Below are 19,681 nucleotides of genomic sequence, written 5' to 3'. Positions count from 1 at the left end.
CGCTTTGGGGGGTTATGTTGGCATAGCTACCATTAGCTGATCTTAGACAGGAAAACTATTAGATTACCACATAATGATTTAAAACTAGCTAGCATATAAATTATAAATATAGCAAAAAATTATACTGAGTAAGAAAGAAACTTCATATTCTTTCCTAAGGGCACTATAAAAGAACAAGAGATGGTAAGATGGTTAAATTTCGTGGGTGAGATCTGTGTGATGTACTCGATATTCTGGCAGTGCCACAATCAGTTCCATTAGGCTACACCGCCGTTCCAAAACATGGGGGGTATACTGAATATCAAGGTGCAAGAATAAAAATTCGAAATTTCTCAGTTCAATATTGTGTATGGCCGCCCGCACATTCACCACTGCCAAACACTGTCTCCTCATCGACAGTCTCATGCTTGTGGTTTGGAATTATGCGCCATTGCTCTTGCAAGGCAGCGTGAAGTTCCTGCAAATTCTGAGGTTGGTTCCAATGACCACGAAGCCTTCTCCCAAGAGCATCCGACACGTGCTCTATTGGATCCAGTTAAGGGGACCTCACTGGCCAGTCCATGACGTAGATTCCAGAGGTTTGACGGAAAATTTCGTGTCAAACATCGCGGTATGCGGCCGAGCATTATCATGCTGGAACCGTAAACCTGGGCCACAGGCGCCCACCGCTGGTCCGAAAATCGATAAACTAAGTTCCGGTGAACTATCCAAAACAACTACTATATACCCTGCAAGGGTGCATCACCGAATCACTGCGAAGTGATCGAAAACCGGACAATCATGCACTCGTCATTGAATATATGTCGTATTTTAATAGTCTCACGAGCATAAAGGCTGTGGACATTTTCTATGGATGTGGGAGGCATATCGTTACGGTTAAGAATTAGCCGTGACAAACGATGTAAGAAACCCCCTGTGAACCAGCAAAACAGAACAAAGACAAATCTAAAACATTCAATTGTTGTTTTAGCAAATAGAGATCAAGGTACACAAAGTCACAAGTCCATTTCACAATAACGATTTCAAATACATTACAAATGAGACAAAATGTAATATAGCAAACTCACCAAAGTCTTAGTGCGAGAGAGAATGCAGAATGTGACGTAGTGAGCGTACCGAAAGTTCGGGCACATGAGACCATCGCCAACACTGTAGAAATCTCTAGCGGTCTCCCGGAAGTAACAAATAGAAAACCAAAGGCAGATAATTTCCGGACAGCCTGTTACCAAAATCTTAAAAATGCTGACCATCTACTATACAAAATGTGACCCATCATAATTATTATTCAAAACACTAAACGTTGTCACCCACACTAAACGTTGTCACCCAATAGTAATGACATTTAGCGTTGCTTCGCTATATGGGTTTATAGGCAGCATTTACAAGACAGGCGCAGAGTTCTAGCACTTCGTCAGCGCGTGATGTACACGCTAATACCCAAAGGTAAGTTATAATCCAAACTGTGTCAATTTAATAAGCTAGGAGATAACACTGTAGTTTACAGTCTGTGCAGTAGATGTAATTAAATAATCTGTCCCAGTTAGCAAAGTGGCGTATTCCATTAATTTGGCCACAGACATAATTTAGGACTCTTTCACTTAAGTTTATGCACTTAGCTCTCAATGAGTATCCAGTGTAGCAATGCACATGACAGTGTATTATTTCGGTATTCCATAATTTTACCTACGTCACCTTCGCTGATGTCATATCCGCAGCTATGTCACGTCCGTTTATATCTTTGCTGCATGTTCTCTCACACGGTAGCTCATTTTGCTGTTGCTAAAAAAATATTCTGATCCTCGTGTAAGTTTGGCAAATCGTTGAAAATTCTGAATTAACTTCATATTTAATTTACATTTTCACATGGTACGGTTTATTTTCGCATTCTTCCTGGATTTAACGAATTTTTTAAAACTTTCTTTCACTGACAACTGCTCGAGATGCCTCCGAAGCGTAAGGTGCGCAGCCCCCGAGGCCATACAGCCTTCAACGTCTGAGTTCACACCACGAGAGGCCCCTATGGGAAACGGCAGCGCTGACATGACATCCCAGCTGGAGCTAAGCTTCATCACCCCGATGGCTCTGTCATCCTCTGACCAAGGTAGGCCTTCCTTCGAAAATATTAATATTTCGCCAGACTTATTGCTGACAAATTGTACCACGCCTGTTGTTGATTTGCAGCTATCCTTGGTAGCTCAAGGCCAACATGTACCTAACACGGGTAGATAATTTCCGGACAGCCTGTTACCAAAATCTTAAAAATGCTGACCATCTATTATACGAAATGTGAATTATTATTCAAAACACTATACGTTGTGACCCAATAGTAATTATTATTTAATAAAAAATTATACAGAAAGTACACACTCGTTACAATATACACATGCCTTCGAGGGGATGCACTTGATGGTTTCTATTAAATCGCCAAAGACCGAGTTGCTGTGCCGGAAGTGTAGAAAAACTAGGTCGTCAGCGACGGGCTTTACGACCTCCGGCCTCCGGCAATCTGATTGGCTAACACCTTTGTGTACAAAACACTCCAGTTTTTTCACCCACATGTTGGAAATGTCGACACGATGCTTGTCTTGGTTTCAGGTCAGCTGAATTTGCATGACTTTATTGAAAGAGGACACAACGTAGTTGTCATAGGGCAGGCAGGGAAAAGTGTACTTCTCATGGAAATAACGCAGAGGTAGAGATGCAGGGGAGTGCGTGTTTCAGTGATCGCCAGCACTGGTATCGCTTCATTCCTGGGCTGGTCTTTTAGATGGTAGAAACAAGAATGACGAACTTGTCGAACTGTTTGCAACCCCTGGATATTCCCAGACAGCAAGGAGAATCAATAACACGGACACGCTCATCATTGACGAGACTAACATGGTCAGTGCCCGGACATCAAGTATGTTGTTTGTATCTTCGGTCAAGGAGGAAAACTGTATTTGTGCTTCTGAGCACAGGCAAACCTTAGCGCAAATGGGGTTGTGCAGCATAGAGAAGTCCACATATATGCGAGCGAAGGTTGGCAATGTACTTTCCTCGCTTCGGATCGAAAAATATTTTTCATCTCAAAATAAAATAACGTCACCATCAAAGGTACACTCCATTTCCTGACTTGGTTGTGCTCTCACATTTCCTACCTCATGTTTAATAATTACTCACGTGAAATAGCGCCACTCGTGGTATTCAGATCGTTCTTCGCCTCAATTTTACCCCCTGCCACCTCCCGTTTGAAGGGAGTGACGGAACGAGAATAAGCACAAATTGAAAAGAAAGACCATATTGAATAAATTTATCATGAACTGCACATTTAAAAGTACTGTTAGAACTGTGGTTCAAAAGTGTTCTTTTTCAATTCTTGAGGCCAATGCAAACACGTGCAAATGAAGAAACCTTCGATGCGAAGACCACGTGATCGACTGCACGTGCAATACCTGATTTGGCACTAAACGTCAATAGCACGACGAATGGATGGGTTTCAGTGTTTTTTTCTCGAGTCGAAAGATGGGGATCCAACTTCGGATACATAGATGTATCATCCGAGAAAAATTTTTGAAAATCAGATTTTGTGATTCAGAAGTTTCTGTTTTGACTCGGTATATTTTTGGACAATACTAAGTACAAATATGCCATTTGCCGCCACCAACTGAAGGTAGATCACCATAGGAGGGGCCATGGGGCCATTATTGTTCCTACCTGCATGGATTTACACCATACCTTCAGCCATGCATTAACATAACAGAAGTACCTACGATTAATAAATGTTTTCGGACTAACGTATTGTCTAAGGAGGACAATAATTTTACAGTGCTTTACCCACTTTGAGGGTACAGCCACTAACAATTTGAGTAACTAATTTGAAATTCAAATAATAGAATATTTATTATCTATATTACAAATCAATTAACAAACCCAAATCTTCTAAAATGCACTAATTACTTGAGAACTGTAACCATTTAAAAGATCCTTTATAGTTCGTGAATTAAAATAGTTATCCCTTGTGACGGAATTTTCAACAGTCACGGAAGATATGCTTGATATTGATTATTTCATCATATGGGATACAAACTGGAGGATACTTACCTTTCAATAGATATAAATCGTGATTATATCTTGTGTGGCCAATAGGACGCCGTCGTGTGATGTTCAATGTGGACCGACATCAAGTAACCGATGAAATCAACATCGCACGTGCCTCTCGCTTATCTGGCTGTTACCTAGGCTGTCCCTACACCTTTGCTACAAGCAGTGAAATTGCTAATGAAAACAATGATGCTTGTTAAACAAGTTTTTTTATTTGTGGACTAAAATTATGACGAAATTCTGCAGAGTTGGCGTGTTAGTCAGAACTATGGGGACAGTATCTTTTCACTGCTAGCGACTGTGTGAAATATTAGCCAAACTTGAAATGACATAAATACTACGATAGAAAATCTTGGCAGGCTTATATTAAACTAAAATGTTTTATAGGGCTTACGTATGTTAGCCGGCTGTCTAAAACAAAATATTCCCGTGCTTCTAATACTCAATAGGCACCCGTGGCGAGCCACCTCCTCGTGGTGGGTGCTGGGTAACGCCAAGTGCTCGCCGACACCCCCGTAGTGGACCCGGGGGGATATTTGGTCCACCCACCCGTTTGCCGTGGGTTGCAGCCCTGTGTTGGTGGAGAAGGGGATCCTGGTGGTTGAGGGCAATAGGAGCCTATAACCGTGTTCCTGTTGCTCAACACACCACTTTGGCCCTGACTTCACCTAGACGGGTAGTAGAATAGGCCCGATTCTACCAATCGGCTGGTCACGCCAAGCCCTGTGCATGGTAAGTATTTATGCATATTTTGGAATGTATACTCTGGCCTTGGCCATTTATTTTTATGATACGACAACTTACTGAATTGTTCATTTGCCTAGAGTCCTATGTCCGAAGGCGGTGGCTCATGGGCCAATCTGGTAGGATCTATCTTTTCAAGATTATTCCTGCTTGAGTATACCCTCCTAATATCCCTGGTGTCGTCTGTTGGAGATCCGCAGACATATGGCATCGTCCTTGTTGACACGCCGTGGTGGGTGGGGAGCTAGGAGGGTGAATCATATATATATAACATGGCACCCCCACTCAAAAAACGTTCCCACGAGTCTGATGATTCGTTCTCGTCGGAGGATGAGACTCCCACAGCTCTCATCACCAATGAAAACTGGCCACGTTTCGTTGTCATGACAGCACCTGATGGTGGTCCTCTACGGCTAAACCCCTTTGCTGTAGCTAAGGGTGTTGAAGGTTTGGTCGGTGAGGTAAAAGAAATTAAGAAACTACGATCTGGTTCTCTGCTCATCGAGTGTAGGAAACAAATCCAATCACAGATCCTGCTTTCAGCCAAATCTCTAGCCAATATTCCAGTTGAGGTTTCTCCTCACAGATCACTAAATAATTCTAAGGGCATCGTCCGTGACAATGGGCGTTGCCTTTCTGATATGACAGAAGCTGACATTGTTAAAGAACTATGTTCCCAAGGAGTCACTAGTGTTAAACGTTTCACTTTCAGAAAGAATGATCAAATCACAAACACGTATCTATTTACTTTTGGTCTCCCCGTGCATCCACAATCATTGAAAGCTGGGTACTGAAATTTGAGGGTGGATACATTTATCCCTAATACCTTGAGATGCTACAGATGTCAGAAATATGGGCACGGTTCTAAATCGTGTCATAATCAAGCTGCTTGCCATCGGTGTGCAGGATCGTGTGAAAACACAAACTTTTGTGATAATCCTCCACTATGTGTTAATTGTTCTGGTTGTCATCCTTCTTCCTCTAAGGAATGTCCAACCTGGAAGCTTCAGTCTAAGATATCACGGATAAAGCATGACCGCAATATTACATTCGTTGAAGCTAAACAAATTGTTCTTGCACAAGAACAGTCAGGCCTGTCATATGCTAGCGCTGTTTCTGTTTCACTTCCTGTCAAACGTTCCATTGTTTCATGCAGTTCAGTAGGATGTCAGACCAATTACACATGGACAAAGACTTCGGCGCCCACTTTGTTACCTGTTGAACTCCAGGCGAAACCACCACAAAAGACCGCCAGTGCACAAACTACATCTCAGTCGTTCAACCAAAGGTATCATCTGAGCAGGATCCATCTAATTCATAGAAACCATCATCTCAACAAGATTCAAGTATGAAACATTAAGCAAAGACCAAGTCTAAAACGAACAGTGAAACGGGTAAAAAGCATCACAGCAATAAAGTCCCAAAAGGGGCAAACAACCAGATCCAGATTTTTAATAAATTTGGCTCTCTTGAGGACATGGATGTGTCTGACCATAGACATGGCAGGACACATAGCCTTTCGCCCTCACGGAAGGTGAGGGGTAGATCTCTCGTCCTCCCTCTGCAGAAATGATATCTTCACCTATCATCCAATGGAATTGTAGAGGAATTAAGACTAATTTAAACGATTTACAGTTATTAGTCCAAAATTTTAACCCGTCAGTATTCTGTATCCAGGAAACTTATCTGAAACAGACCGATAATTTTGACCAGTGCAATGCGTATCACTGTTTCTCTCCTCCGGGTGATAGAGCCTCTGGTGGATCATCAATCCTGGTGAGGAACAATGTTATCCACAGTCCAATTCCACTTAAAACAAATCTCCAAGTCGTTGCAGTGCGACTTACATTACAGGTTGCTTTTACTTCATGCTCCTTATACATTCCACCGTCATCAACTGTTCAACTAAGTGATTTACAGGCTCTCTATGATCAGCTACCTAAACCATGTTTAATCATGTGAGATTTGAATAGCCACAACCCACTCTGGGGTAGCGCTAATACATACACCAAAGGTAAAGTGCCGGAGGATTTTATTTCATACAATGATTTATGCATTTATAATGACGGTTCAAACACGTATTTACATCCTGGCACAGGAACATATTCATCTCTTGATTTGTCACTAACTGACTCCAACCTGTTGAACGAATTTGAATGGTCAGTCCATGACGACCTCTGTGGAAGTGACCATTTCCCAACAATACTAAAACCTGTGAATCCATCTGACGTTCCTCCATCATCAAGATGGAATTTTAAAAAGGCCAACTGGCCTCTGTATGAAATTCTCTGTGCTGAACAACTTAAACCTGAACTTTTCAATGATATTCCTGATGCCATTAAATGTTTCTCAGATAAGTTAAATACTATCGCTGACGAGTGTATCCCAAAGTCCTCTTCAATTCCTCACATACGAAAACCATGGTTTACAGATAAATGCAAACAGGCTAGGAAGGTACGGAAGAAAGCCGAACATTACTTTCGTCGCCATCCTATGGTCCACAATTTAGATAAATTTAAAATTTTGAACGCCAAAGCTCGGCGTACGTTCAAGCAAAGTAAACGCCACTCTTGGCAGGACTATGTCTCAAAAATTAATTCGCGCACGCCGATATCAAAGGTGTGGAATATGATCCAGAAAATCAAGGGTAAGGGATCAACATCTAGTATCCATCATCTGAAAGATGGGAACCAATTATTGACCAGTAAATCAGATATTGCAAATAAACTTGGTGAGACGTTGGCCAAACACTCTTCTTCATCTAATTATGTACCTGAATTCCAAAAATATCAAAAACAGCAGGAAAAGACACCTATTAATTTCACTTCAGATAATGGAGAAGACTACAATGAAACATTTTCGATACATGAACTTCACACTGCTCTTGATCAGGCTCACGATACTGCTTCTGGAGCTGATGGCATACATTATCAACTCCTCAAACACTTGCCAGACTCATGTTTGGAGACACTGTTATATATTTTTGATAACATTTGGAAAAGTGGAAAGTTCCCTTCGTCGTGGCGTGATGCTATTATTGTTCCTATTCCTAAACTTGGACGTGTTCACACTAACCCTTCGAATTATAGGCTCATTTCACTAACTAGCTGTGTTTGCAAGACCATGCACTGCAAAAATAAGCTGGTTTCCGGAACACTGAAATCGAGAAGAAACGTCATGGAAACCAACATTTCCAGTTGGTTTCCAGGGAGTTTCCTATAGTTTCATTGTGGTTTCCATGCAACTGAAACTGCACCATTTCAGGATGGTTTCCAGTTCGTTTCATTACCCACTCCTCCAAGCGGGATCCAGTTGGTTTCCATGTATGAGTTTATTGTAGGTTTCAACTTGGTTTCCATTCATGAGTTTATTGTAGGTTTCAATCTGGTTTCCATGTATGAGTTTATTGCAGGTTTCAACCTGGTTTCCGTGTTGTAGTTTCCAACCTAGTTTAATACCTAGTTTCCATGAACTGAAACTTGCTCGTGTCGGCCCTTTACCCGGTCCTCCGGAAAAGATGTTGTTTCATGTCTCACATGTAGCAAATCGGGTATTTTATACAATTGCATAATGGTAAAAGGCTTCAGGATGACAAAAAACAGAATAAAACACAAATTCATGAAAAGTTTATTTATATTCAACAATATGTTTGTAAACAAATAATATTCGGAATATTCAAGTTAGTAAATGAAACAAAAGCAAGGGAATAATTAGCAGTGAGTACAGAATATTTTGCTCAAAACACACTGTAGACCAGCCCATATCACTTGGCTTCCTAGTTTGAAAAATGTTAGCTCTTTCCCCAAGAGAGGAAGAACTGTGTGCTTCTTCTCCGACCAGTCAATCGTTTCACAGCCTCCCTGCTTTCCAGCTTCTGAAATTTAGAAAACAAACTATCAGTACAAACAAGCATTCGTCTACGATATCCATGGCTAGAGAAAAGAAAACTGTCAAACATTGCTTGAGGTGAAATACACTGAACCCCATGCCCGATAAGCGAAGAGATCAAAAAGTATAAACTGAGCATTTGGCATCAAAAGTTTCAATCGCAGAACAGCTTATTGATATGTTAGAGTGCAGAGACATGAAGAAATTCGCCTTTGAAAGCAATAATTTATTTTCTGAATGTTACTTACCATGCACATTATGAACTACGATTTATCCGTTATTGTGAAAAGGCATGTTTTCTTAACCAATAATGTGGAGTCATTCATCCAGACAAGCTATGAATATGGGGTCACAAGCAAACGCTGCAGCATAATGTGCCGCATAATATTTAAAACTCTTTAAGCTGTATTTTTCAAAGGATAAATCGCACTTTCTAAACAGTGTTCATTTTGAAATTCCTTGAATGTATATAGAAAGAATCCAAATTAACTTGATATTTTAAAGGTTTCCTTAAAATTTTTAATCTGTGCAAGATGTAAAATGACTAGAATACGTTTACTTACTCTGAAGTCTTTGCCGTTCTTTGTGTACAAGCCGTGGGCCTCTGCTTTCCCCACACCTTCTTAAGTGATCCATCTTGTTCATCCAAACCCATCAAAAAGCTTCTGAAAGGAGACATGTGCATGATGCATAACTATAAGTGAAACATGTTTCCAGTTGGAGGTTACAAGAATAGTGAATGTGTCATGCATTTTTATTGAGTCCTAGGATTTAGATTATTTGGTTATGTTGTATGTACATTATGTACTGGACGGTTCAGGTTATACATACCTTTTGTATGTCAAAATGAGTTGGTCCTGGCTGCCTTCTTCAGTTTTTCCAACACTGCCCTCCTTTATGCTGGAAACGTAGAAATGTATCGATTAAAAAGAGTCAGGAACTTGTCATATTGCACTCTTGATAACAATAAAGTGTCGAATAAAAAGAATAAATATCAATTTGCAAAGTGTAGAATATGCTAGATGAAAAGAATCCAGGTCAGCAAATTCATATACTATTCTGGGTTGGCAATCCATCATTGTATACCCATATATTCTTTATATCAAAAACTCTTCCTAACCTTTTCTGTGGGACTAACACAATCCACATTTCTTCATTCAGAGTTCGTTAAATCTTGATAAGATAAGCATAACACTACTTACATCAGATGGCAAATCTAAATTATCAATAATATAAAAATATTCAATATTAGTTTGAAAACATTGTGAAATTTCAATTTTGAAATTTCACTCAAACAATATATAATGCACCAAATCTGGTCAGAGAATCCCTAACCTATAAATGCAAAATGACACACTATCCCCGACTACATTGTTTTCAAACGTGCAAATATCAAAAGCAATATGAAAAGGATGTCTTAAATAAATATTCGTATTTAGAAATACGTTTGAAGTTATTTTGAGTCGTAACAAGCACATTACTAATAATATACTAGAGATAGTAGATAATTACTATAGATAATTTTTCATTCATTAACACATTGAACCATTTTAATCGTGTGTGAGCTGATCCAAATCACAGTAATATTGAGTTCTTGAATTAACCGAGTGCTGAGTGAAGGAAGCCATACATCTCTCTTGCTAAGACTTCGACACGCATTTGTTTACCGAGGTCCATCAAGTCTAAAATTTCATATGTATTGCAGTTGTTACTTACTTACATTAAACGTTACGAATAATATTTGCTTATTTCAAGAAAATAACACTGTACCTGACCAGATCGTGGAATGTTCCTTTTCTCCCGCTGCGATCAACGACTGCTGCTGTTCTCAATTTTTCACGTATCCAAATCTCCAAAGCTTCTATTGTAAATCTCATTGCCATTCTCTTGAATCAGATAACACGGGCAAACGTAGGAATACTGCACTGTGTTGACTTCCTGGTCGTCGTTACTGGACATATCGGGTGGGAACTGCTTTCAAAATAGTCGTCTCAAAACAACTTGGGATTAAGTGACAAAATGGCGTCAACCGTGCGTAGGGGCATTGTGGGTAATAAGAAATACCTGATCCTTTTTCGATTGGCATGCACGAAATCCTTCTCTGACCCAATTTGGATGTGATTTTAAGACAAAGGCTGAAAACGACCACTTCAGTACATAAAACTGTTGCTTTTATAAAATGTCACGAGTTCGCCTGCCCATGAATTACTGGTTCATTACTTCCGGTTTTGTCTGTCAACACCTGACTCAGGTAAGTTCTATTGTTTTTACAGCTAGCTAATTTTGATAATAGGAGCCTGTTAAGTGGGGACTGCCCCAATGAAGCCGACACACGAACCCCGACACACTAATGACCTGACACTGATTAGTTGTCAAGTATTTCAACTCAGTGTTTAAGTATGCCAACTATAAATGCTTTTAACGCAAAACTTTACGCACTGCCCCAGTTTATTGTATAATTCACGTATATTCTGCATAAATATCATGATGTAAGTACGGAACTGACAATTGTTTTAATCACTTATACTAATCTTCCTAAATGCTTATACTCTTTCACATTCCCAGGAGTTGGCAGTCTATAGCCTGTTTTTTTATATATTGCATCATTTACCTTTTAATTATTAATATATATCTGAACTATTGCTATTGCTCAAGTGGCTTTAATTTTATTTATTTCTATACAATATATTTACTGAAAGGAATACAACTCAATGATCCAATAAGTTATGATTAATATATAATAAAAGTTGGAGCAATGTTTCTATGCAGAGTCAACTCACCTTTTATTCTTGTATATAGATATCACTGTTTTATTATTTCTTTTCAGATAAAGAAAGCGTCTGATCCTCAATTTGACAAAGCAGACAACCGAAACCTGGACTTGCCCCATTCATCCCAATCTAGAGAAACGCGCACATAGATAGGCAAAGGCCATTTATAGCCATTCCTCATTTCACCATTTGCATGTTTAGTACGGTTATTGCGAAGTTTGTGTGCATGGTAGTTGGAATATGATGCTTCATTTCATTACGAATAAACAAGAATGTGAAGGAAAAAAGTGTATAGTTTGTTCTTGTATCATCAGTTTGAAGCCACATTTAATATTGTGATATCCAAAGAATGATGCATCAACAATTTACTTTTGTTGTCTTGTTCATCTAAGTAAGGATACGAATCTACTATTCCTTCCCCAGGCACATTCAGATTGAATTATAACACCTCGTGAAAGCTAAGTTTCAGTCAGGAATGGAAACCAACACATGACCATAGCTTCGTGTCAGTTTCCATCACTGGAGCTTAGAGTATCCATTATGGATTCTATTTGGAAACTAGGTCACCCAGTTTTACTGAATGGATACCAACTGGATGTCAGGATGGTAAACAATTACACATTTTATGTTACTCAAAACAGCGCAATGGAAACCAACATGAAACTACATTTTCTACTTTTATGTTGGTTTCCATTTAGTGAGATCTGAGAGTTGCAAATTCAAGGTATGGAAACCAACAAGAAACCCCCGAACTTAGTTTCATTTTGGTTTCCATTTACAGAAATACCAAAATCACATTTCCAAAATGGAATCTAGTTGGAAACTCAGTTAGTGAGTTTCAGGGAATAGAAACCAACTGGATTCCGCAATTACCCACTTTTTTTGTAGTGATGGAACGCATGATAAATAATCGACTTGTTTGTTACTTGGAAACCAATAACCTAATAACAGATATACAATGCGGTTTCCGTAAAAACAGAAGTACTATCGATCATATAGTGCGTTTAGAATCTTTTGTGAAAAATGCCATAATTAATAAACAACATGCAGTGTCAATCTTTTTTTATTTAGAAAAAGCGTATGACACAACATGGAAACATAGAATTTTAAAAGATTTACATGACTTTGGATTACGAGGTCGTTTACCTCAATTTATATCCAACTTTTTAAATGACCGACAGTTTCAGGTCCGAGTGGGTTCAACCCTGTCTGATCATTACAATCAGGATGTTCCACAGGGCAGTATTTTGTCTGTCACACTGTTTAGCATTAAGATTAACAGTTTGTCCAAGGTTTTAAATGATTCAATTGATGGGTCGCTTTTCGTGGATGATTTTAATATTTGTCGAGGTAAAAATATGCATACTATTGAACGGCAATTGCAGTTGTGTTTAAACAAAATGAATAAATGGTGTCTCGAAAATGGCTTTAAATTTTCTCAGTCAAAAACTAATTGTCTACACTTCTGTAGAAAATATAAGCCACATAAGGACCCAGAACTGTTTCTAAATGGCACTCCCATCAAAGTGGTCAAGGAGGCCAAGTTCTTGGGTATAATTTTTGACTCCCATTAAACTTTTATTCCACACATTAAATACCTAAAAAATAAATGCTTGAAGGTTGTGGATTTACTAAAAGTTGTTTCCAATTCAAAATGGGGAGGTGATCAAGCTACTCTACTTCACCAATATAGATCACTGGTCCGCTCAAAGCTTGATTATGGGTCCATCGTATATGGAGGAGTCTGTAAAAGCAACTTAAAACTATTAGATTCTGTGCACCACCAAGGTCTTAGACTCTGTCTCAGATCCTTTAGAACCTCTCCCGTGGACAGTCTTTACGTCGAGGCAGATGAACCATCTCTTTCACAACGCCGTATAAAATTATCTGTACAATATATTACAAAACTTTTTTCTAAGTCTAATCCTGCTTTTAACTGTGTCTTTAATCCCCTCTATGAGGATATATATACTAAGAAATCTTCTCTTGGGCTTAGGGTTAAACCATTCCTTTCTGGTGCTGGCATTGAGCTGGAGACTGTATCTCCTTCGCGTTTGATTTCTTCTCCTCCTTGGCAACTAGTGCGGCCACAAGTTGATTTAACTCTTACACAGTTTAAAAAGTCAGAAACTAATCAATTACAATATAAACAAGAATATCATCAATTAAAAAGTAAATATAGCAATTACAAACCCATATTTACCGATGGGTCCAAGGACGGTGGCGCAGTAGCTTGTGCCACTGTCATTGGATCCAGAACAATATCTTCGAGATTACCAGATTGCAGCTCTATTTTCACAGCTGAAGCTAACGCCATATTAACGGCTCTTAAATATGTTCAAAGACACCCCAAACATAAGCAGTATATAATCTATTCGGACTCTCTTTCTTGCCTTCAAGCTATTAAAAGTATTTCTTGCAAACATCCACTTTTAATAGAAATTATTAAATTGCATCATGATCTTGCTACTGGCCAATACGACATCGTCTTTTGTTGGTTACCCAGCCACGTAGGCATTTCTGGGAATACACTGGCCGATCTTGCTGCCAAGGCAGCACTCATCAAGTCTGTGACACCACTTCTTATTCCATACTCTGATTATAACGCTACCACTATATCTTATATCCGTGATCTGATGCAGAAGAAGTGGGACACCCAAATAGGCATTAATAAATTACATGAAATAAAACCTTATATTGGTTATACCTACTTGGGTTGTCAGTCCAGATTTGAAGAGGTCATCATGCGGCGATGTCGTATTGGCCATACGAGATATACTCATGAATACTTATTGAAAGGTGAGGATCCTCCGTTCTGCATCCCTTGTGATGAAATCATCACGGTCAAGCATGTCTTGCTTGACTGTATCGAATATTCCATCACAAGAGATAAATATTTTAAATCCCGAACTATGAAGGATCTTTTCAGTAACATAAGTTCTCGTTTAATTCTTGCATTTTTAAAAGACTTTTGATATTAGACTTGTAAATAGGTGAATATTTTATGATTGAAGGTTTAAATTATTGATAACTAAGATTGTTAGTGGCTGTATCGTCGAGGGAGGTTAAAGTACTGTAAAATTATTGTCCTTCTGAGAGGGTACGTAAGTCCACAAACATTCAAAGTAAATTCAAACTCTTCGCTTTTTTAATCGTAGTATATATGTCCTTTTAAATACATGGCTAGATGTGCCTAAATTGCTAGCGACTGAGGGGATGGTGTAAATCCAGCTAGGGTCCATGCAGGTAGCAAAAGTAATGTAAGTCCCCATGGTCCCTAGTGTGGTGATCTACCTTCAGTTGTTGGCAGTCTATAGCCCAGTTTTATATTGTATTGTCCTCTATAGTTAAACTGTTTTAGATTTAATTACTAGTCTTAAATGGCTATCTGTGATATTTACTAGTGGTTTTACTGTTCTTCGTCAACAGGGTTTTATTCATTCATTCTACACTGTCGTTATGACTTGTTCTCGTCCCGATATGGCTGCAATATTGCCGATGTGACGATAAATATGAACTCACTCACTCACTAATACTCAATAACACCCGGAAGTGGGCCAATACATGGTTTCTATCGACACTGTACACACGAAAGTAAATCAAAACGTCCACTCACATGTTTCTGTCAGTACTCATTTACTTCGACCACGGGCAGAGCAACGTGTGTTAAGCAGGCCCATATTGGCTGGTTCCCATGGTAGCATCTGGAACTGCTCTTTGCCACAGAGGGTGTTTCTGAATTCGGTTATTTCAGCCACTATGAAAATAAATATGGGCCTTGTGTTCCTCAGATCACAAGAGCATTATTTTAGATCAGAAATATTTGAAACCTAAAATATATCTTAGGGCTTTGTGCGCAATACAAAAAAATACGCACCCTATACCCCCTCCAACAGTTGAAGTTGGAACCTTCCACATTCCAATGCATTGCCGTTGGTTTGTCTATTAGATAGGGGTGATGGGGATTGTAGCCAAATAAATTACTGTTATTGAGGTAGGAGGTTCTTCAAATTTACTTGCAGTGTGCACCCTGGCGGTATTTTAACAGCGAACAGTTTTGTTATTGCTAAGACAAGCTTGTTACTTAATTAGGACCTTTGATAACAACGTGGACTGGTCAACTGACGCAGACTACGTAAAGTAGTTATCGATGGTCATAGTTTGTCATTTGGTTGAGTCCACTTGCACCAGTTTGAAAAGAACGATTCATGTGGAAGTTTTTTTACAATGGCCTTAGCTATGCTATTGAACACCCTCATACATCACTTGCTCACCCTGAAGAATATGCACACATCAGATCCGCGGAAGGATTCGTCATTACGAGTACACGTGTTCTTACAAATGTCGCGATTTTCAACGCCTGCGTGAGATAGGCGACGATGGTTGCACGTGGTTGAATAGTTGAAAATGGTTGAATTTTCGTGTTCGGAGAGTTTAAAATGAATAATAGAATAAGCAAAGTAGTGTCGAACACGTGGGGTTTGGTCATTGTACGTGTATGTGTAATCGTGTTTTGTCTTATATGTTTTTTTCCTGTACATCTGGTCTGGTTCGTCGGGGTACTTCTGGACGACCATGGTGAAGAATTGTTCCATGTGGTCCTGGCCGAATGGTCGTATCTTCCTGGATCTTGAATAGCGGTGGAGCCATTCCTCGGTCATCGGTGGAAGGTTCCCGTACTGATGTCGCCACCAACGGTCTTGAGGTTTCTGGGGTGAGATGAGATCTAGGTAAAAGGAACCCTGTGTCAGACATTGGCATGTCATTTCAGTCACGAATTGATTCTCATCAATGTTTTGAAGGAGTTCGTCCCCTTCGTCATCGAAATCAGTTTGTGTTACGCATATGATCAGGTTTCGATCACAATATGAAGGTGGTGTTGCCTGAAAGTTTTGCCTCCCCATGGAATCGTGCTATTGGGAGCATTGACTTTCCGCTTTTGGTTGGGCCATGTAGAATGAAAGTATTCACTTTCCTTTTAGTTTTGTTCAAGATCTGGTACATATCTCGGACGAATTGGTTTTCGTCCCATTCATTGTGTTTGGTGGAATATGTGGAGTGAACGTTCCTTTGTTTCGTATTCTGTTTGTTTTTGGTTTGTGCTTTGCATGTACTCTGTTAGTAATTCATCAAAGGTTAGCTGTTGACTCATTTGTTGCTCAAGTGATAAAGCTTTCTGGATCAAGGTGTTGTAATTGCTTTGTGCAATTATCTCGAACAAGTTTGTTGTTTGTTCGTCGGTTAACTTATTGTCGTTATACAGTTGCAGGACTTCACCGACATGTTTGAGATTGTTTTGTTTAATCAGATCGATGAGAAATTTCGATTTCGTGTTGTTTTTTGGTTTTTGTTTTTTTCTGTCTGTTTCTTCGCCATTTTGTTTTGGTTTGTTTTCCTTTGCCATTGTTCTAAATTCTGTTGTCATTTCTCTGATTTGTCTAGGTTTTGTTTGTATGTACTTTATCCACCCTGGCTGATTTCATCTGTGCTGGGTAATTGTCTTTGATTGTTTGGGTGAATTTCTGGAAGTGATTATTTTTTGTAATGTGATAGTATGCGTTCATTTTTACACCTACGTGTTAGTGATGGACTGCATTCCAGGGTTTGCCCGTTTCCTGCCTATCCATTTGATCTGGTGTGTGCTCTGCGATTACATACTGTGGTCTGTTACGGTGGTCTGTACTTACCTTGTTCAGCCTGGCCATTAAGTCTTTGTAATATGTTTTTTGTTTAAAGTCATTAAACTGACACGAGGTTTGTATGACTATGCACCAGTATGTTGCTTGTGTGTTTGTTGTTTTTTGTCTTTTTTTTTAATGGCCTGAATGTTTGAAAATCTTCATCGTTACTGTCCACATGGTCAATAGTCTGAGTAAGGATAGCGGGTTCCTCACCTGAATCGGTTATTGCTCCCCCGTTGGACGAGGGTATTCACATCTCGTCATGGTTTGCTGCTGGTTTTTCTTGGTGGTGGATTGGTAATCCTCGTCGCTTGATGAGGTGTTGATTGTAATGATTTCAACTTTTCTCTTCTTGTCATTAGTAGTGGTAGTAGGGTTGTGTTCTTCCGACTCACTGTCGTACAGGTCCATCTTGCTAAGATTGCTTCGTAGGACGTGGAAGTTATCTCTACAAGTATTGCTGTCAGAAGGGCCGTTGTGATGATGAGCGCCCTTTTAATAGGCTTCGGCCGGTCAAAGGTCGTTTCCATGGCGTCGTCATGGTGATTGATGACGTAGTGGTGACGTCACAGTACTTTCCATGGTTACGGGACATTCCCACTTCACTAAATTGGATTGTTCGCGTAAATTTTCATTGGAGCGCCCTTGAGACCCCCCCTCCCCGGTACGGTACGAGGTGAACGGTAAGGCCCCGGAAGAAAACCCGAATACACGAATTGCGGGTTCATCTTATTATTATCCCTTGCGAACTCGTACTATTATTCATTTGAACCTTTGTTCAAGTTCATGCTCGGGTTTTTGAATGAAAGCACCCGTGGGGAGCCACCTCCTCGTGGTGAGTTCTGGGTAACGCCAAGAGCTCGCCGACACCCCCGTAGTGGACCCGGGGGGATAATTGGTCCACCAACCCGTTTGCCGTGGGTTGCGGCCATGTGTCGGCGGAGGAAGGGATCCTGGTGGTTGAGGGCAATAGGGGCCAGCAACCGTGTTCATGTTGCTTAAACACCACTTTGGCCATGACTTCGCGTAGTCAAATGGGCCCGGTTCGACCAATCAGCTGGTCAAGCCAAGCCGTGTACGTGGCTTATGTAATTGCACACATTTGATTTTGTATTGTTTCAATTTTGGTCTTGGCTTTCACTCATATAACACTTGTAGGTTTGAAAAGTGATGTAATTAACTTTGCCTTGAGTCTTATGCCAAGAAGGCGGTGGCTCATGGGCCAGTCTGGTAGATCGATTAATTTTCTATTAATCTTCTGCTGGAGTATACCATTTTAGTATCTTTGGTGCTGCCAATCGGAGATCCACTGGTATATAGCATTGTCCATGTGATACTCTGTGGAAGGTGGGGAGCGGGAATGGTGAACTTTCTATTATTAACCATGGCTAACCCCCCAAAAACATAAACGAGCACTAGATGAGTGTTCGTCCTCTGATGAGGAAAATATCACAAACAGATATCCAGATACATGGAGTAGAGATTTGGTTGTATCTCCAACTGATGGTGAACCACTATAGTTAAATCCGTTTGCCACATCAAAAGCAATTTATGGACTTGTTGGTGATGTCCAAGCTGTTAGAAAAATTAGATCAGGGATTCTCCTCATAGAGTGTAAAACAGCAAAACGATCAGCTACCCTCACAGCCACACAGCTTGCAAATACTAAAGTTTCAGTTTCTCCTCACAAGTCTTTGAACAGTGGCAAAGGCATCTTGAGGGACAGAGACTACTGGCATGCCCACGTGAGTGGAACGGAAATCGTTACTGAACTGCAAAACCAAGGAGTCACTGATGTTAAAGGATTCACGTTTAAGAAAAACCAGGCCCCCCTAACAAACGGAAGCAAGACTATGTACATGGAAAGAAATCCTTCCCGTTCAGAAGAGATAATAGCAGGAATTGAAGGAAATCGATCGATTTTGGCCCGAAACGCGCTCAGAATGGAAAAAGACGATCTGGTTTTCATGCACGAATATCAAATTTGGCAGATATAGATGCTGCCCGTCTCAGCGTGTGATATTGAGACCGACTTTATAGTGTATGTGTGAATAATGACAGTTTGCCGAAAGAAATGTTAATTTCCATTAAAACACTCATTCGGTCATTGAATCAATAGTATGAGCCAATCATTGTATGACTTAATTTTTGCTTCTCATACACAAGATGTGTTCAGTGTATCCGGTACACATGTCGCATATGCTAATTCATTTCATGATATTTTTTAAGGAGATTTCCCAAAAGTGACTTCCTAGTATGTACATTAAAACTGTCTCTGAGCCATGTCATGAATTTGGCCAAATAAAGAAAGTCGTTTGCTATCATTACCCTTACATTCGAAATGTTTTTTCTTGACATCATGTTTTTTGCACCCCTTAGTATTCCATTGAAATCAATTGTTGACTCCGCCATTTCCAATATTCTAATCATTTTCATAGTGAAAAGGGGACATTTTGCAGAATACAAACATTACCAGTTTTTTTCATAAAACATCTCAAGAATCAACCATTGGAACTA

General features: G+C 39.8%; 1 protein-coding gene across 1 annotated transcript in view; it reads right to left on the bottom strand.

The window, feature by feature from the left end:
* The window catches only part of LOC137277015 (uncharacterized), a 39,772-nt gene extending 22,197 nt beyond the window's left edge, over positions 1–17,575 (bottom strand). The window contains exons 1-4 of the mRNA XM_067808679.1: positions 17,419–17,575; positions 16,023–16,209; positions 9,544–9,612; positions 9,276–9,377 (exon numbers count right to left, since the gene is read on the bottom strand). Of these exons, the coding sequence (XP_067664780.1) occupies positions 9,276–9,377; positions 9,544–9,612; positions 16,023–16,209; positions 17,419–17,575 (515 nt within the window). The remainder of the gene's footprint in view (positions 1–9,275; positions 9,378–9,543; positions 9,613–16,022; positions 16,210–17,418) is intronic.
* Between the last annotated feature and the right edge of the window lie 2,106 nt (positions 17,576–19,681).

This window comes from Haliotis asinina, chromosome 1 (genome assembly GCF_037392515.1).
Source record: "Haliotis asinina isolate JCU_RB_2024 chromosome 1, JCU_Hal_asi_v2, whole genome shotgun sequence".
NCBI classification, from domain to species: domain Eukaryota; kingdom Metazoa; phylum Mollusca; class Gastropoda; order Lepetellida; family Haliotidae; genus Haliotis; species Haliotis asinina.
This window is presented reverse-complemented; position numbering and strand designations above follow the sequence as displayed.